The sequence below is a fragment of the Cyprinus carpio genome, chromosome B7, assembly GCF_018340385.1.
Source record: "Cyprinus carpio isolate SPL01 chromosome B7, ASM1834038v1, whole genome shotgun sequence".
NCBI lineage: Eukaryota > Metazoa > Chordata > Actinopteri > Cypriniformes > Cyprinidae > Cyprinus > Cyprinus carpio.
The window spans coordinates 5,050,710-5,068,867 of NC_056603.1; the positions used below are offsets into that span (position 1 = coordinate 5,050,710).

The 18,158-nt window shown below is 38.6% G+C and overlaps 1 protein-coding gene across 3 annotated transcripts in view; it reads left to right on the top strand.

Annotated features, from left to right (window-relative positions):
* Positions 1-7,614, top strand: part of LOC109049427 (vang-like protein 2) — a 16,203-nt gene extending 8,589 nt beyond the window's left edge. For all 3 annotated transcript variants that reach the window (XM_042726767.1, XM_042726769.1, XM_042726768.1), the window contains exons 4-8: positions 483-1,090; positions 2,148-2,284; positions 2,395-2,530; positions 4,728-4,971; positions 6,209-7,614. In XM_042726767.1, coding sequence (XP_042582701.1) covers positions 483-1,090; positions 2,148-2,284; positions 2,395-2,530; positions 4,728-4,971; positions 6,209-6,472 — 1,389 coding nt within the window. In that variant the 3' untranslated portion in view covers positions 6,473-7,614. The remainder of the gene's footprint in view (positions 1-482; positions 1,091-2,147; positions 2,285-2,394; positions 2,531-4,727; positions 4,972-6,208) is intronic.
* The last annotated feature ends 10,544 nt before the right edge of the window (positions 7,615-18,158 follow it).

Here is an 18,158-nt window from a genome sequence, read left to right on the forward strand (position 1 = left end):
CCCAGTTTTCAAATTTTAACATTGGTCCCCAAATTTCACTCCCGTACAGTAGGATTGGTTTGATGATTGCGTGATATAATTTAATCCATGTTTGAATTGGTAGTTTTAATTGGCCAAACCGTGCTTTTATGGCATAAAATGCCCTCCGTGCCTCTCATTCAAGGCCTTCTCGGCCAGACTGAAGCCCCCTGAAGCTGAGATCTCGATGCCCAGGTAACTGTAGCTGCTGCTGTGCTCGAGGACTTCTCCTCCGTAACTGAACTGGTATCTGTTTCCCTGAGACCTGGCCTTCTTCTGGAACACCATGACTCTGGTTTTGTCCAGGTTGACCGTCAGTGCCCGCTCCTCACAGTACTGTTCCAGCAGGGCCAGGCTGTGCTGGAGACCCTCGGCTGGGGGAGACAGCAGAAGCAGGTCGTCCGCATACAGCAGACACTTGACTTCAGAGTCTCTCTCTCTCTCTCTCTCTCTCTCTCTCTCAGGATGATAACTGGGGTGAGACCACCACCGTCGTGACCGGGACGTCCGAGCACAGCGTGTCTAATGAGGACCTGACGCGGGCGTCTAAGGAGCTGGAGGACTCGTCGCCGCTGGAGTGTCGTCGTTTCGCGGGGCCGGTGTTGAGCGGTGTTCTGGGTCTGTTCGCGCTCCTGACGCCGCTGGCCTTCCTGCTGCTGCCGCAGCTGCTGTGGCGTGACTCTCTGGAGCCCTGCGGGACCCCCTGCGAGGGCCTGTACGTCTCGCTGGCCTTCAAGCTGCTGGTGCTGCTCATCTCGTCCTGGGCTCTGTTCCTGCGGCCGCCCCGCGCCACGCTGCCGCGCTTCTTCGTCTTCCGCTGCCTCCTGATGGCGCTGGTCTTCCTCTTCGTGGCCTCGTACTGGCTCTTCTACGGCGTGCGGGTGCTGGAGCCCCGAGAGCGTGACTACAGGGGCATCGTGGGATACGCCGTCTCTCTGGTGGACGCGCTGCTGTTCATCCAGTATCTGGCGCTCGTGCTGCTGGAGGTCAGGCACCTCAGACCTGCCTTCTGCCTCAAAGTGGTCCGCACCACCGACGGAGCCAGCCGCTTCTACAACGTGGGCCACCTCAGGTCAGTACAGCCACAGACGAGTCCTTTCACTCGCCGGCCATCTTTGAAACGCCTCTCGGGTGTGCAGCTCATACCTCTTTGAACGGGGAACAACAAACTCTCAAAAACTGTAGCTTACGATTAAACTTCATATTTGAAAACACCAATGAGATCTGACAACAACAGTGTCATAAAGCTTGTTTCTTGAGTTTGTGAACGCTGTCTGTTTCTATAGGAACCGGAGCTCAGTGACAATGAATTTACTAATTAACGAAGCAAAGTTAGATCGTATGACATTATTACCTGTAATCCAGAGCTTCAGTATAAATGCACATTATATTAATCGTAACTGATTGCAGATGTGTAACAGTGATTTTAAAAATGCAGGTTAAGTTCAGATGTGGGTCAGGCGGTTTAAAGGGATGAAATTATAAAGTAGGGCTACATGATTTGGGAGGAAAAAATCTAGGTGATTATTTATTTACTTATTTACTGATGAAAAATTATTTGAATTTTAAAATGCATTTTTTTTTTTTTTTTTTTTAATGCTCCAGATCTGCTGAGCTTATTTGAAAATGCTGATTTATACATAAAGGAATTATGTATTATTATTATTATTATTATTATTATTATTATTATTATTATTATTAAAATAGTATAATTATGATTAATGTTGCTACATAAAAATAAGAAATTACATTTGTCAAATTGAAATTGTAAAATAAAATATAATATTTAATGAATATATAAAAATGTACAATACTAAATTTCTGGCCATCTTAATTTCTTAATTTTTAAACAACAAATCGTGTTTTTATTTTGGCAGAAAGCTGTATGAAAACCAATAGTGTATTATTTGTCAACAACAGCTGGTTTATAAGTGTTTTTTTTTAAGTTGGCTCATGTTTTTCTTCACTCGGAAACACACAGTGTTTATATCTATTTCCGTTTGAGGTTTGATAACAGCACTAAGCCATATTGCAGTTTCTGTCTGTTCAGTGAATCATGCACCTCTGGAATAAATCAGTAAATAAAGTGATAACTGAAGTTAATTGAGAAGGTGTGTGTGTTATCTCAGCATCCAGCGAGCAGCGGTGTGGGTTCTGGATCACTACTACACTGACTTCCCCGTCTACAACCCTGCTTTACTCAACCTGCCCAAGTCCATCCTGTCCAAGAAGATGTCTGGATTTAAGGTGTACACCCTGGGAGAAGGTACACCCAATCTGTCCCATTGTACAGCCATGTTAGTCATCCGGGCTTGCTTTGCTTCGCTGAGGAGAGCTGTTTGTTTCCGGTGGTTCTGACTTGTTGTTCCTCTCCAGAGAGCAGCACTAATAACTCGACGGGTCAGTCTCGGGCCATGATCGCCGCCGCCGCCCGCAGACGGGACAACTCTCACAACGAATACTACTACGAGGAGGCCGAGATGGACCGCAGGGTCAGGAAACGCAAGGCCAGGTCAGAGTCCTGAAGAAAGAGATCCTGATGAATCAAAAACATCCGGCTGAATCTCACAAAACTAACAAAGTGACAGTCTAATGAATATAGCAGAGTTTAGATGGAAAGTGTCTATGAAAATAATCAATGCAGAAAATCTTACAAATGCATATATGAATATAAATATATGTAAATATTTTCAAAACATATGTTGTACGTATGTGTATTTGTATATAAATAATAAATATACACAGTGCACACACATTTATTTACCTTCATTTAACCAGGAAGTCTCGTTGAGATTAAAATCTCGTTTACAAGAGAGACCTGGCCAGATAGCAGCCATACAGTAAGACAACATTTACACATTAAAACAATATTTAAACAATATCCTCTCAGCAAAAACAATCACAAGCCTCAATACCAGTCTCTTTATGATGCCTTTCAATTCACCAGTAGACACGTTTATCAAGGTTTAAATCTTTTTGCAAATTATTCCATGCCCAGGGTGCATAATACGAAAATGCAGTTTTCCCCAGTTCTGTACAAATTCGAGGTGCGTTAAAAAGCAAGCACTTGTAAGAGCGTAGCTGGTAACTGCTGGAGCTAAGACAAAGGAGGGTACAGAGATAAGATTGAAGTTGACCTAACATTGATTTATACATAAAAATGTAACCGTGCTAAAAATATGAGTAACTGGCTCTGCAATAACATCTGCTGCAAGATAAGGGTTTAAGTTATCTGGGCCTGCAGATGTTTAGTTATCAATGCCTTTCAATGCTTTACAAACCTGATTTACTGAAACAGGTTTAAAAACAAACACATCCTGTTTTCAGTCACTGAACACGGGACAGTTGTGTTTGCATTTAAACTGTCCAATACGGACCCAGCATGTATAAAGTATTTCTTTAACGTGTTGATCATAGCTACTTTATTGTTTATTTGATCTACATTAACCTGAATATGTTCAGGAAGGCTAGAGGCTGCACGAGTCCCTGACAAGGATTTAAATTATTTTCCAAAAGGATTTTGAAGGATTATTTAAATTCTCTGTGGCTGACTTTATATAAAACTCTGAATTAGACTTCCTAATCATCAGTGTGCACTTATTCCTTAGCTCTTTAAATGTAGACCAATCAGTAGGGGTGTTTGAAAATCTGGCTTGTGCCCATGATTTATTTCTTAAATGAATTAGTTCTGAAAGACTATCTGAAAACCAGGGATTGTCCCTACCACTGATCCTGAACTTCTCAATGGGAACATGTTTATTAGAGATGATCGCTGATATCATTACAGAATATGCCAGTTGAAGTACATTTATGAGCACTATTCGTTATAATTATATCCAGTAAGGTAGATTTATGTTGTGATTTAGGATTTGGCATTAATGAGTCGCACAAGGTTTAGGGCGTCGCACAATTCTTTAAAACAATCTGAGGTCCCTGAGAGCCAGTCCCAGTTTAATTCACCCATAAGGATAAACTCGGAGTCATTTAACTCATGTAAACTATCTGAAAAAGCTTTGAGAGCACCCTTTCTAGCAGACGGAGGTCTGTAACACAGTGATATTTGAGACTTTGGAAACACCCACTTTGATGGCCAAAATCTCAAACTGTTTAGCTCTAGTAATTGACAAAGTTACAGAGCCTAACAAACTTAGATTTAACACCTCCCACCTCCTTTACCCACCCGATCAGTTCTGTAGACTTTATAGCCCTTAATAAAAATTAAATCAGCAGTTATAGATTTCTCAAGCCAGGTTTCAGAAATAACAATTATGTCAGCATTTGTCATATTTACCCAAATCTTCTGTTAACAAATACTTTTATTTTGGATGCGATTAGTTGCAATTGTTTGACTACACTATTAATTTTTATTTGTATTAATTTTTTATATATATATATATATATATATATATATATATATATATATATATATATATATATATATATATATATATATATATATATATTATATTTATATATATATTTATATATTATAAAAATAATTATATTATTATTATTATATTTATATTATATTATTATTATTATTATATAATTATATTATTATTATTATTATTATTATTATTATTATTATTATTATTATTTTTATTTTTTTTATTTTTTTTTAATTGTGACCTGGACATAACTGCATGTTATTCTGATGTTCCTGACTCATATATTGAGTTTTTCGCCTGTGCCGATCGTTTCTCCTCCAGGCTGGTGGTGGCGGTAGAGGAGGCATTCACTCACATCAAAAGGCTTCAGGACGACGAGGCGGCGTCGTCACCCAAGCACCCGCGTGAGGTGATGGACCCTCGAGAGGCGGCGCAGGCCATCTTCGCCCCCATGGCTCGAGCCATGCAGAAGTACCTGCGCACCACGCGCCAGCAGCCCTACCACAGCATGGAGAGCATCATCGCTCACCTGCAGTTCTGCATCACCCACAACATGACGCCCAAGGTCTGCAAACACAGTCTGAACTCACCCGTCTGCTGCTGTCCTGCAGTATTCAGACAACCTGTCACACGTGCACTATATCAGCAGGCTCTTTACTGGGTGCTGTATCCCACAATGCAATGTGCTCAGCATGATCTGTCAGTTTGTAATGTGAAGAATGAACTAGAAGTAACATCATCATGATTTTTAACCTCTCTTTTTCGACTGAACTGCTGCAACCGAAGACATTTTTGCGCAAAATCGAATTTAAAATAACTAGATACCACCTGGTGAAATAATGAGACTCAGAAAATGTAGTCTACTACATTCAGAAATACTGTTCAAATTTGAATATACTATTTGGCATTGCATAGGAAATTTTTTTTATTTGATTGACATTTATTATTATTATTATTTTTGACCAAGATTTATTTCTTAAAAAAAAAAAAAAAAAGATTGAAAAAAAATATATCAAAAGTAAAATTTTTAAAATAAGAGTTTTTAAAATGTTATTGTATTTATTTTTTATATTAATGTTCTTAAGTTAATATTTAAATTGTTTACTTTATTATTTAATATCAATATGATCCTTAAATTTCTCCATAAAGTCCTCCTTTCATTAAAACACAAACTAACTTTACCTGCATTAATTTAAATAAATATATTATTGTGTGTGTGTGTGTGTGTGTGTGTGTGTGTGTGTGTGTGTGCTTGTGAGACCAAGGAAACTTTTGTGTGGTGCATTAATGCATAATATTTGCAGTTAAAGTTATTTTTTAATTGGTATTAACTTTGTATTAATATTATAACATTTTAATGTATTTATTATACTAATAAATTAACTTAATATTACATCTGTATTTTAAAATATTATTTTAATATTTTGTCTCTTTAATAATTAAATTATTTTAACCGTCTTGTCATTAAATCACAAACAAACATGTGGGCCTTTCTTTCAAATAGATTTAATTTTTTTCTTATCTATATGGGTAGAGAAAGCATAATGTGCACAAAGACCTTTTGTAATTTCTGTATGCATGTTGAAGTGTATATTTTACGTCCTTCTACTGATCAATATTTAGCCTTTCCAGGTTTTTAATCAGCTTTGTCCATCACTAGTTCGTTGTAAATGGTCCTGAGTTGTGAAACATTTCTACCAAAGTAAAACTGATGAAAATGCAGTTTAAAGTACTTTTAGATCATAAGCATGCATGTAACACAAGGATCACACGTGATGTCTGATCTCTCCGTCTGTGTTCAGGCCTTCCTGGAGCGCTACCTGGCCCCGGGGCCCACCATGCAGTACCAGCGAGAGAACGGCAGCAGGGGGCGCCAGTGGACTCTGGTGAGCGAGGAGCCCGTGACCTCAGCGCTGCGGCAGGGACTGGTGTTCTCCCTCCGCCGCCTCGATTTCGCTCTGGTCGTCACGGTGACGCCCCTCCCCTTCCTCAACCTGGGGGAGGAGTTCATCGACCCCAAGAGCCACAAGTTCGTGATGCGGCTCCAGTCAGAGACCTCAGTGTGAGAGAACCACGAGAGACTCAAGGACACAACCACTCGTTTTTTGTCTTTTAGATATCACTTTTACGACCGTTTGTACGTTGTTGTTTTTTTATTTTTACACTACATGAACTACTTTGTTCTAGAGACTGACTAACCCTTATGCATTTCAGCTGTGAATATAACACGTGTCTCGATCAAATACACTTTCACACACCAGTGCTGCACAATACGGACGATTTACCAGCAATCCCAAGTGTCATGATAACACTACGCTCACATTTACGCTTCAAAACCCGTGAAATATTCAGTGAGAAGTGACTGTAGCTGAGCAAACAAGTGCTTTCATTTTTATGATTGTCGGTCAGGAAGAGCACACGAGAAGCATGTTTGTAACTCTGTATGTCGTGAATGTTTTTAAGACGTCGTGTGTATCGCGTTTGCAGTACTTTATTCTCTGTTCTAATGAATCGAGGGGCCTTTAATATCATTCGTTTACATTGAGTTGATACGCACCAGCAAACTCACTGAGGCTGTGGTTTTTTGTAGCGTTTGGTTCGTGCGTCTGTCATACGTCACCAGTCAGATGTGACCTTTACATGAAATGCAAGAACATGAATGTGTGCCAAATGTGGTAACTGTGCCTCAGCGGCCGGCGCTCGTGTCGCTGCACACACACATACACACACACACACACAGATCTCGGTCTGATTTGTAGCTGGTTAAAGGGCGATGAATTAACTAGTCCTTCTCATGTCCCTAACCCAGCTACCATCTTTGAGTCACTGTAGTTTGTCCCCCCCTCCTTCACCTTTTGTACATAACTCATTCCTCTTTTATACGCGTGTGTACATCAGTGAAAGAGGGATTTGAAATGATGTAGGTGGTTATGATTTTCTGAACCCATCGCTTCATTTCAAGGCCTGACGCTTGCATGTAGGCGATGCAGTTTTGTACTTCGGTTTTTTACTTTTTATCATTTTTGTATGGAAGTTAAGCTAATCTTTTAACTTTTTCCCTTTAAAAAATGGTTTGTTGTAAAGAGATTTGTAGATTTTTGGTTATTGTGTGAAGACCGTTTTTTGGCAATTCATAATTTTAGAACTAAACATGTTGCAGCATTTAATTTTTCTTTTTTTAAATAAATAAATGATCAACTGGACTCTACTGTGACAGAGTTTGGCTCCTCTTTATAGAAGTGTATATGAAGTTGAATGTTGTAGCAGGATATTGATGCTATAAGTGAACATGCAGTGTGTCTTTTTTTTAAGCAGTGGTTCTCTGTTTTTTTTTGGACACCAGTTTTCAAAGGCCACCCTTAAATAAAAACAGTTTTAAAATAGGAACAGTGAATGTCCTTAACCAGTTGTTTGTTATTGGTTAAGGATTTCACGGTCGCTCGCCTTCAATGTCAACTCATTCAAACCTATTTTTAGAAACATTTCCTGATGATGTACTCACCCCCATGTCATCCAAGGTGGAAGGAAATTAAGTTTCTTTTTTTAAAACATTCCAGGGTTTTTCTCCATATAGTGGACGTCAATGGACTCCAAAGAGGTCAAAATGACAGTTTCAGTGCGGCTTCAAAGGGCTATAAACGATACCAGCCGCTGCGTTTGGAGTCCATGACGTCTACTACATGCTGGAATGTTTTCATCAAAAACCTTATTTTATTTTCAACTGAAGAAAGAAATATATAAACATCTTGGATGACATGGGGCTAAGTAAAATATCAGGAAATTTTAATTTGAAAGTGAACAATCATAACTTAAGATCATATGAAAGCACGTATTCCTGTAAATTTCAAAATAAGGTGCATTCCAGTTTTTCTAATCGATTTGGCACATTTCTCCAAACTTAGGTCACTGTTCCCAAAAACACAGTCAGCTGAACACTTGTGTAATTGTCCGAAACAGATTGCATGTTTTAATTTCATACTAATTACTTATCAAATTAGCTTATCAAGCAATCTTCTTACAACTTTCCTCCTAGAATGCAAGCGCAGCAATTATGTAAAAAGTGACGTGACATACAGCCAAGTACGGTGACCCATACTCAGAATTCATGCTCTGCATTAAACCCATCCAAAGTGCACACACATACACACTGTGAACACACACCTACAATTCCTGCCGGCCCGAGACTCGAACTCACAACCATCCTGCCGGCCCGAGACTCGACATGTAAGGGATAATGCATGGCTAGCTGTGAATTAAATGATTTTAATGCATGACGTGCAGGCCAAGAACCACCCGACGCGAAGCAGAGTGCATTAAAACTGTTTAATGCACAGCTAGCCATGCATCATCCCACTTAAACCATGGTCATTTGCCAGCATTGAGTAGTAAAGCTGTTAATGATGTTCACAGCGCAATATTTGATCGGAAGGTAAAAAAAACAAATGACTGTTATTTTTCGCAGGACTGCCAACTCTCACACATTTCAGCGCAGTTGACACTTCTCTCACCCTCTCACGCCACACATCCATTTTCCTCAAGCAGTTAAAAGCACCTTCAAACTGTAATAATAGGATATTGGCGAAACAAATCTGGTAAAGGCTTGAGTGCATAGCTATGTGTGCTTGCGCTCTGGAAATCGCCAAATGATTCTATTTACAGCATGTTTTCATAGCGCTGCTGAGCAATGTAGCCAATCACAGACATCTGTTGATTACTTGAACACCTGTGATTGGCCATTGCCTTCACTCACCTCTAAACTCTGGGAGTTTTTTCTTGCACGCTTGCGTTTCGATCCTCTCACTGGCTATGTTTCCATCCAAAGATGCAAATTTAACTTATGCGCAAAACTGGAATATTGCACAGAACATTTGCGATCCATCCAACGAGTCAAAGAGAACAAAATCGTCACTTCCTGATAAACTGCCACTAAATATCTTTTAGAAAAACTAGGAGAAGCCACTGAATATAATAATTTTCATATGTAATAACTTACTTGCGCCTCAGAGACAGCAGATCCAACACAATCAATGCGGCCATTGCTTTTAGAGGTGGATGCTGCTGTTTGGGAACGCGGTCATTTAAAATGGTAATTATACAGAAATACTTTGACAGACTTTCCTCAGGCATTTCAGAACGACCAAAACAACATAGATGCTGTGAACGAGATCCGTCTCATAGCACAAAGTCATGTGACTTTTTCAATGCGCATGGTGCAGTTTATTCTGTGAATGTGTTTTCATCGTAGTTTGTGTGCATTTTTTCTTATCAGATATAAAGTTTATCCGACTCAGTTGTGCGCATACATTCTTCATGCACATTTTTGGAATTTATGCGCATCTTGACGTTTCCATCCAGTGGTTTTTTGTTTGTTTGTTTGTTTTTTGCGCATAAAAAGGTGGATGGAAACATAGCTACTGTAACACAATGTAAATATGCATAGATCGCGATGAACTGAAGTGACACCTTTTTAGTGATTATAAAGTAGGTTAAATAGGGCCTAAAATCCATTCAGAATTTAAAAAAAAAAAAAAAATTTGTGCTGCTAACAGCCAAACAACAAAGTTTCGGGAGTGACATAAAATATAAATGGGAGAAAAATATAATTTATCAAGACAGATGTTAGATTAATAAAAAAAAAAATGTGAATTTCGAAATATTTCGGTTGCAATTATTTATCAAAGTAGCTAATGACTGTTTTGCAGCACTGCAACAGTTAATTTACATGATTCTGTGATAAAAACACATGATATGTCCAGATGTCAGATAATGCCCCACAGAGATAGAGAGAGAGTCACAGAGAGATGACAGCTGTGTGAGCCTCTAAACAATCCACCGCTGTGCTATAAAAGACAGATCTGTATCATCAGAAATGTTTGTTTGCAGTTCTTGCTGCTAAAGGTGGCATTAACAGATTTTAAGTTAAAGGGGCGATTAGTTTTTTTTCTCATGGGTAATAGCAGGTGTTGGATAACTATTTTTATTTTGTTTAGATATGCACAATATATAAAACAGAACTCCCTGTTAAAGAATTGCAATAAACATATTTTCAATAGTATATTTGTGCATCTAGCTGAATGTGTTTTATAAATAATAGAGAACACGCCTATAGATTTGATGTTAATATTTAGCCTACTTTTAATAAATGCATTTCTAGAAAAAAAACTGCAGTGCTTTGTTTTGCTGTAAAGTTTCAAAGACTGAAGTCTCAAACCCAAAGAGATATTCTTCATCAAAGTTAAGACTCTGCCACGCCCCCCTGAAACGCCTCCTTTAAACACACCCCCACATCTCTACGTCACTATGTTGAAATATTTGCTTAATGGCGCCCAAATGTTCACTCAAAGAAAGAAGGCGTGGTTTCAGTAACCGCAGTTAATGTTGAAGCAGTCATGTCAGGGAGATGTTGTGTGCATCTAGGAGAAAGCAAAAACACTTTATTTGGTCTTCTGAAAGTAGATGCATTTAGGAATCTTTAAGATTACTTACAACAGAACAGCAACACACCGTGGACGACCGTTTCCTGAACCTAGGGGAGGAGGTAATACTGACTTCTGACAATCTGCCGCTTCTGAATCAGCTACTGTAAGTATGTTTTGTTATTAGTTTAAGTATTTGCTATTGACTGTTCAAATGCTGAGTCTTGCGTGTGATGTGTGCGTGCATGTGTGTGTGAGAGAGAGAGAGACGGTCACACAGTGGAGTCAGCTGTCTTAACCGTCCGTGGCTTGTGTACTGTCTGCAAACACATACGAGCTTCATCACTGTGTCTGTCACACGACTCTGTTCCCCTTTCAGCTTGAACTGATGGTAACACTAAGAACATTATTAACTGTCTTTACATTTATTTTGAAAGATGAAGCTCGTGATTATGGAAAGGGGCGTTACATTTCTGACGAGTGCTTGCTGTGTTCGGCCAATCACAATGCACTGGGTCAGCTGGCCAATCAGAGCAGACTGTGCTCCTCAGAAGGAGGGACTTTGTAGAAAACGATGTGTTTGCCCTCCCATCGGCACATTTATGGAGTTGTGCTCTAATGCTAATTTGGCCTGTTCTGGTTTTTGAACATTAAAGCATGTCAACATATTCTGTTACCCCAAATATACAAAATAATGATCTTTAAAAAAAGCATCATATGACCCCTTTAACATGGCTTTAAGTTCCATGCATCATTAAAGTTTCACTTTCACCATTTTAACCACCAACTCGCTTCCGGGTTTTTGCCTACAAATTGACGTCACAGTTCCACCATTCTATTCAGTCTTTTGTGTGTGTGTGTGTGTGTGTGTGTGTGTGTGTGTGTGTGTGTGTTTTTTGGTATAGATTTTGGCACTTGTGTGAACACACACAAACATGAACATGTATCCAAAAGGTTAACTGGCCCTGCAAAATAGTTACACTTTTACTTTTCGTGGTCAAAATTGCATCATTTGAAACAAATTTCCTCTAACCATCTTATTTATTTATTTATTTATTTATTTTTTGCAATATTAACCTCACATTTGGAACATAACTTTAGATTTATGACTTAGATTTTTTATTTTTTGTTTATTTATTTTTATTTATTTGTTTATTTATTTTTTTGAGAGTAACACGTTTTGGAAAGTATGTTTTTCATATAAAACTCAAAAATAATATTTTTGTGGATTTCTCATAATAAAGTTAAACTTTTTTATTTGTTTATTTTTTAATTTCACGTTGCAAATAAAGTCATTTTTACCACCACCTGAGGAGCTCTAGATGGGTTAAAGCTTGTATTGTTGTTAGATTATATTATGCTCTCTGCCAGATGTTTTGTGCCTCTCCCTTCTTACTCCTTTTCTTCTGTCTTGCTCCCTCCTCCCTTCTGTGTTATCTTTCTCTACCTCAATGTATGCGCACACATGTATATTTCCTCATGAGTTCAGATGTTCAGACCAGGACGGGGGCTATAGGCCCGAAGGTTATTGAGTTCGGTCTGTCCATCTGCTCAGAGTTGAGGTATCCTTGGCCAAAGTGTGCTCCTAATATGTCCAGAACTTCCTGGCCATACTTTCATTTTATATAACGTATATTTCTTGGCTTGTGTACCACACATATGTAATCCATATCTCATTGGATAAACTAAAACACCACCCCTTGCAATGCAACTATATAATGTGTGGATTTAATAATAAACGGGGAAGAAGTTTGTGAGCAGACTAAAAGGATTCATGTTCATTTACTTCTTTCCATGAGCTCATGAAAAGACTGAGAATGGTCAGACGGCATCGAAAGATAAGGACAGAATTATGTGTTATTTAACAGTGGGGGCTCGTCGGGATTTCTGCAGACAGGTGAGGAATAATCTTTAATTATTCTTACTGTCTGTTAAGAAATTGAACATATTTTTCGTGCTGTGAATTTGGACTCTGTCATATTTGGCAGAGTGAGTTATCCTCGTACTGTGTAAGACATACGGGAAGAACAGTATCAGGTCGCGACCTACTGTTAATAGAATAGAAGTTCAGCAAAAGATAACTTTTTTTCATTACTCATTCTTAAAAAGCGAATGGACGCTTCGTGAAAGGCTATCTTTGTTACCTATTCTCACATTGACATTCTCAGTCCTTCTATAGATTTATTTTAACAAATAAACTGATAAGTCGCAATTCTTTTAATTGTCTATGTCCCTTGATCTAGACAGGATGGGTGAAACAGCAGAGTAGTAGCTATGTTTCAGCAAATTGTTTAGTGCACATTCATCTAATGGCTATTTGCCATTCTAAGTTCACTTGGATTTAGTGAAGTTTTGAAACGAATCTACTCTTGCTTTGTTCTCTCTCAGCTGTGTTTGATCAGTGAGTTGCTATTTTAAGAGGCACTAGGTGGGTTTCCATTACAGATTTGCGCAAAACTTTGGTGATATTTTATAAATGTTGATTAAAAAAAAGCATTGCAAAATGACAGCATTTCCATTAACCAAGGTTATGCTTCTAAAATGTAATATTTTGGCGATATTTATTCAAAGGAGGCGTATGCATGTATCGTGCATGTATAGAGTGGCTGCGATCAGCTTCAGTGGCTGTATCAGAGCCAAACTGCACCGCAGACGTGTGCAGTGTAAATTGTCTAAGCATTAATGGTAGGGGAAACCCTTATACCGGACGTATGAAGTGTTTTTTGGAGGTTATAGTACATTGAAGAATTATCATATGACTTTTTACATACGGCATGTGACCTGCAAATAAGAAAACACTGTTTCCACAGCAGGTTTGCGAATTATTAATTTTTTTAATAATAAAATATAAAAACGTATTTGTAAAGTATTTTCAGTTCGCAATGTCAGTTTGCGCAATTTGAAGGGAAATGGAAGCACACCTATATGTCAGTAACCAACAAGGCCAAAATTAGGACAGTATTGTTGATCAGAGGGATGACAATGTATAGAGCAGAAATGAAAACTGTATTTAGATGATTTGGCAGATTTTTTTTAGGATATTTGAGTTAAGTATTGGCTCTGAAATGTTAAAGGCTAGTTTATATGAAAAGTGGGAGCCACAAGGGAATTATATTGATGAATAAACAAACAATATAATGATAAATAGATGTTTTCAAAGAGATAGCTTGCATTAAACGGCCGTATTAAGCTAATAATTTAAATTAAAAAACAAAAAAAAAATCTTGAATTTGGTTGTTAGATTTGGTAGACTATTTACAAGATTTCAGTCTGAAGTTATAATACAATGCATCATGCTGATGTATTTATAAGAATTATAGAAGTAGGAAGTGCTGATATCAGACAGAATAGGGTACTGCTCTTTTTCTGCATTCTGCAAAGAAGGAATTGCTTGCTCTTTTCCAGCAAAGAAGAACTTGCTTATTAAAATAAACCAAAGAAATGCTATGACACGCGTCACATTGTTAACTGGATGAGATTCCTTAAATTTTGGACAGTTGCACAAGATGACTGACCATACCAGAGATTGCTTATATGCAGTTGTGGTCAAAGTTTATAATGCGGTTCTCTTGAGTGTTCATTTTATAGAAGCAACAAGACGACATCTTGGGCAGCTGCCAAAGGGCGATACAACATGAAGAAAGAGACATTATGGCTGTGAAGAACAGGAAAAGCTGAGAAGCGATCGGCTACACCCCCTGTTAAGAGGAATCTGACACTTCTGGGAAGGGCTGGAATGGAGAAAGACTGAAAACATTGCAGACATCTGCCATGAGAAGCAGAGAGGAAGATAACTGCATCCCGAGTCAAAACTCCGATGCCCCATCATATCCTCATCACCAAGTGACAGACTGGAAGACACTGCAGAAGGAAAAAGACACTAAGACAGCCAAGACATGTTCAAATGACTTTCAGAGACTTTCATCTTTTCCCTCGTGGGCAGGTACTGCATATACAGTTACCACTTCAGAGACCGCCTCAGATTTTGATTTGTCATATTCATTTGCAACTTGATAATTCAATGGTCTAATAGCAGTTCTTTGTAAGCTGTTTAACTAACAACAAACTGCTTTCTCTTAATAGCCACCAGTCCAGCCCAATGAAAGAAGTTAAATGTTTGCTTGATTTCTCAATCAGCTAAAACTTGGACTGGATTTAGCATAGAGAGGACTTACTGTGAAATATCAGGAGAGTTTAGACTCTGATGTAATGACGGAGCTTCTTGTAAAGCTGATAAACAGAGATGTTCCAAGATTCCTTAAAACATAGGGGAGTAGAAAGCACAAATTTCCCAAGATCAAAATATGAATTGTAAAGCAATGATACTAGTCACTCCATCTTGGTAAATGTAGATTTCTTAGGGCTGAATTTAAGTTTTAAAATTCCAAACTTGGCAAATCACAAATGCTGTCATACCCAGAGACTGCGGTTACATGATGTAAGTGTTTTTGGTCATGGATCCAAGATTATGTGGAGATCTCCGATCTTTAAGAGCAGCTCATGAGCAATAGAAAAAACTAGTAAAGACAAAACTAAAATACACAGATAATATCTCAGAAATTAAAATTGGTTCTTTCAATAATGGCATGCCTAGGCCTAAAAGATTATTTTGACAAAATAGTGATTTTTGGGGGTTATGAACGTGATGAGAAATTCAACCCCATTGTGATGGACATCGTCCAACGTTTAGACACTGTTGCAAGGGGAATGCCATGGTGCCTACGCTGAGTAGCTTCTGTCGGTACCGAAATTGTTTTATTCGAGAAAGACTTGGTGGTATTCCAACCTAGAAACACACATTCCCCATTGAATTCACTGTCTGTGGAGGCAGTGACAAAAAGAGATGATGCTCTGGCCAGAGGTGGGTGTGAGAGTGTGTGAAAGTGTGTGAGTGATGGTGCACCAAGGCAGACAAACTGCCATCAACAGCTGTTTCAGAATTTTCTATGTGGGCACACAAGGTAGATTATGCCCCAGAAAATAATGGCTATGGATTAATTTGGCTAATTATCCTGGCTTGGGATATTTTGTGGCAGGAAAAGAAAAGTACCACACCTGCGCAGGGTAAAACATGGGAAGGCAGAGCAAGAAGGCTTGCCCTGTCCACCCCACACTTAACTTTTATTTTCCCATTCAGTATGTCACGACGGACTTCATCAAACTGATTCTGTGTCATATGTATGAAATACATTGTGCTTGTTAACATGTTACATGTGGGATGAGTGTTTCACAGAAAAACTGATATTAATAGGTTAAAAGCCTGAATACAAAAGGTCATGTTTCAGAAATGATTTGATGATAGTGAGATACCTTGAAACATCACAGAAATAGTTGAGTTGAGTTGAACTGAACTTTAGTGTATACCACTTAGACGTGGTATACAGGGGGAAGAGGAAAGAAATCAGACGGAAAAAAATAAATAAATAAATGATATTGATTGAAATTGGAATGATATGGGTTCTTGTCCTCTCACTTTACTGGTGTTATTGGGAAAATAGACAGCCCTCAGTCCACACAATTTTTTCCTCACAGGTCACTACATAAAGGATCGACTGGGTGATGAGTAAACGTGTTGTTTTTAACAAAAACATTTTAAGATCTCCTATCACAGGTAGAAGTAGTTCTTCTGATATCAAGGATGGGTTACTCCGCTAATCTGGAATGTCCGATGAGACAGCGATTATACATGGCTTTGGGTGTTCCTTGTCATTGAAAGGAGGAACATCCTAATATCCTGAGTTCACACCAGGTGTGCCTCTAACCCAGGCAGGGGCAGAAGAGTCCCTTAGGGGGACCAGCGAGGAGAATGAGCAAACTCAACTGTTGGCTTAAAAGCCTGCTGTTTGCTCCAACTGATTAAGATCCTGCTGGAATCAAGGAAAGATTGAGGAGCAACTCTTAGCAGGGAAAAGAGACTGATTAAATCATCCTGATCCTGACCTCATTCTGATACAGCATGGAACGAAGAGATTATGATGTGGTTTAGATTTATCAGAAGACTTATTTTTTGTGTATTTGTTTGACATTACTGATAATGTTGGTGTTCTAGTGGTTGACTCGAGTTACTGCATAGGTCTATAGCACTGATATAGACTTTAAAGTTAATTTGTTAGATTAACTTGATTTTTACATTAGAATTATTAATAACACAAACTAAAGTTAAAGTGCAGCACAAATGAGACGAGCTGAAAAATTGGACCACCTCTAGAAGTCCACCTGGCATTAAAAGCTTGAGAGCTGTAGTAAGTCCACAACCCCAGCAGACATCCAGGTGACATTAGGGGGTAGTTTATATTGGCCCGAATCTGACTGTCCTGGTTAAAGTCTCATAAATTAAGCATATCCAGTTGGGGATAAAGAGGTATTTTTAGAAACCAAAGATGTGAACAATGTAATGCAAAGCATTTAAATTTTTGCAGTCTAATATATTATGCTTTGATAGAGAATTATGTGTAGGAAACTAGAACTTGTAAGAATAATACTAAAATTATTAGGCCATGGCTGCTAAACTGGTAATATGCCTGGCTGCGTTGAAAGCCTGCTCACCTGTACATATTCCCTTGTAAATATGGGTGAGGTAAATTGGCTAGATAATGCAGATACACCATACATTTGCTATGAACATGTGGTAGTAACTAGCCAATCATATTGTTAAGACTGAGGCCAAGGAAAAGCTACAAGGCTTACAGTTACCTGCACTGCAAAATGAACAGATTATGTTTAAAGGGCAAAATGTGTTATAGTGGGAATATTATGTTGCACAGATAACCCTCATAACGAGGCAGATGGTAAATGTTTGATCAAGGTTGATTAATGCTGATTGATAAAGGTTTACTGAATATGTCTAGGAATGCTTAGGAATTATAAGGCAAGGGAAGTAGCGAACACTCAGAATGATTTTTGCCTTGGTTGGCAAGTTGGTAAAGGATGCTCATAAGTGTGGTGATGAACAGAACTGTTGAATGTGCTGATCTTAAGTGAGCTAATGTTAAGAGAAGGGGAATTGGGCAGAGAGCCTTTATGTTGTTATATAAACAAATGGGGGAACTGTTCGATTATATTATGCTCTCTGCCAGATGTTTTTGTGCCTCTCTGCAATCCCTCCTCCCTTCTTACTCCTTTTCTTCTGTCTTGCTCCCTCCTCCCTTCTGTGTTCTCTGTCCTTCTGTCCATCTGCTCAGAGTTGAGGTATCCTTGGGCAAAGTGTGCTCCTAATATGTCCAGAACTTCCTGGCCATACTTTCATTTTATATAACGTATATTTCTTGGCTTGTGTACCACACAAATGTAATCCATATCTCATTGGATAAACTAAAACACCACCCCTTGCAATGCA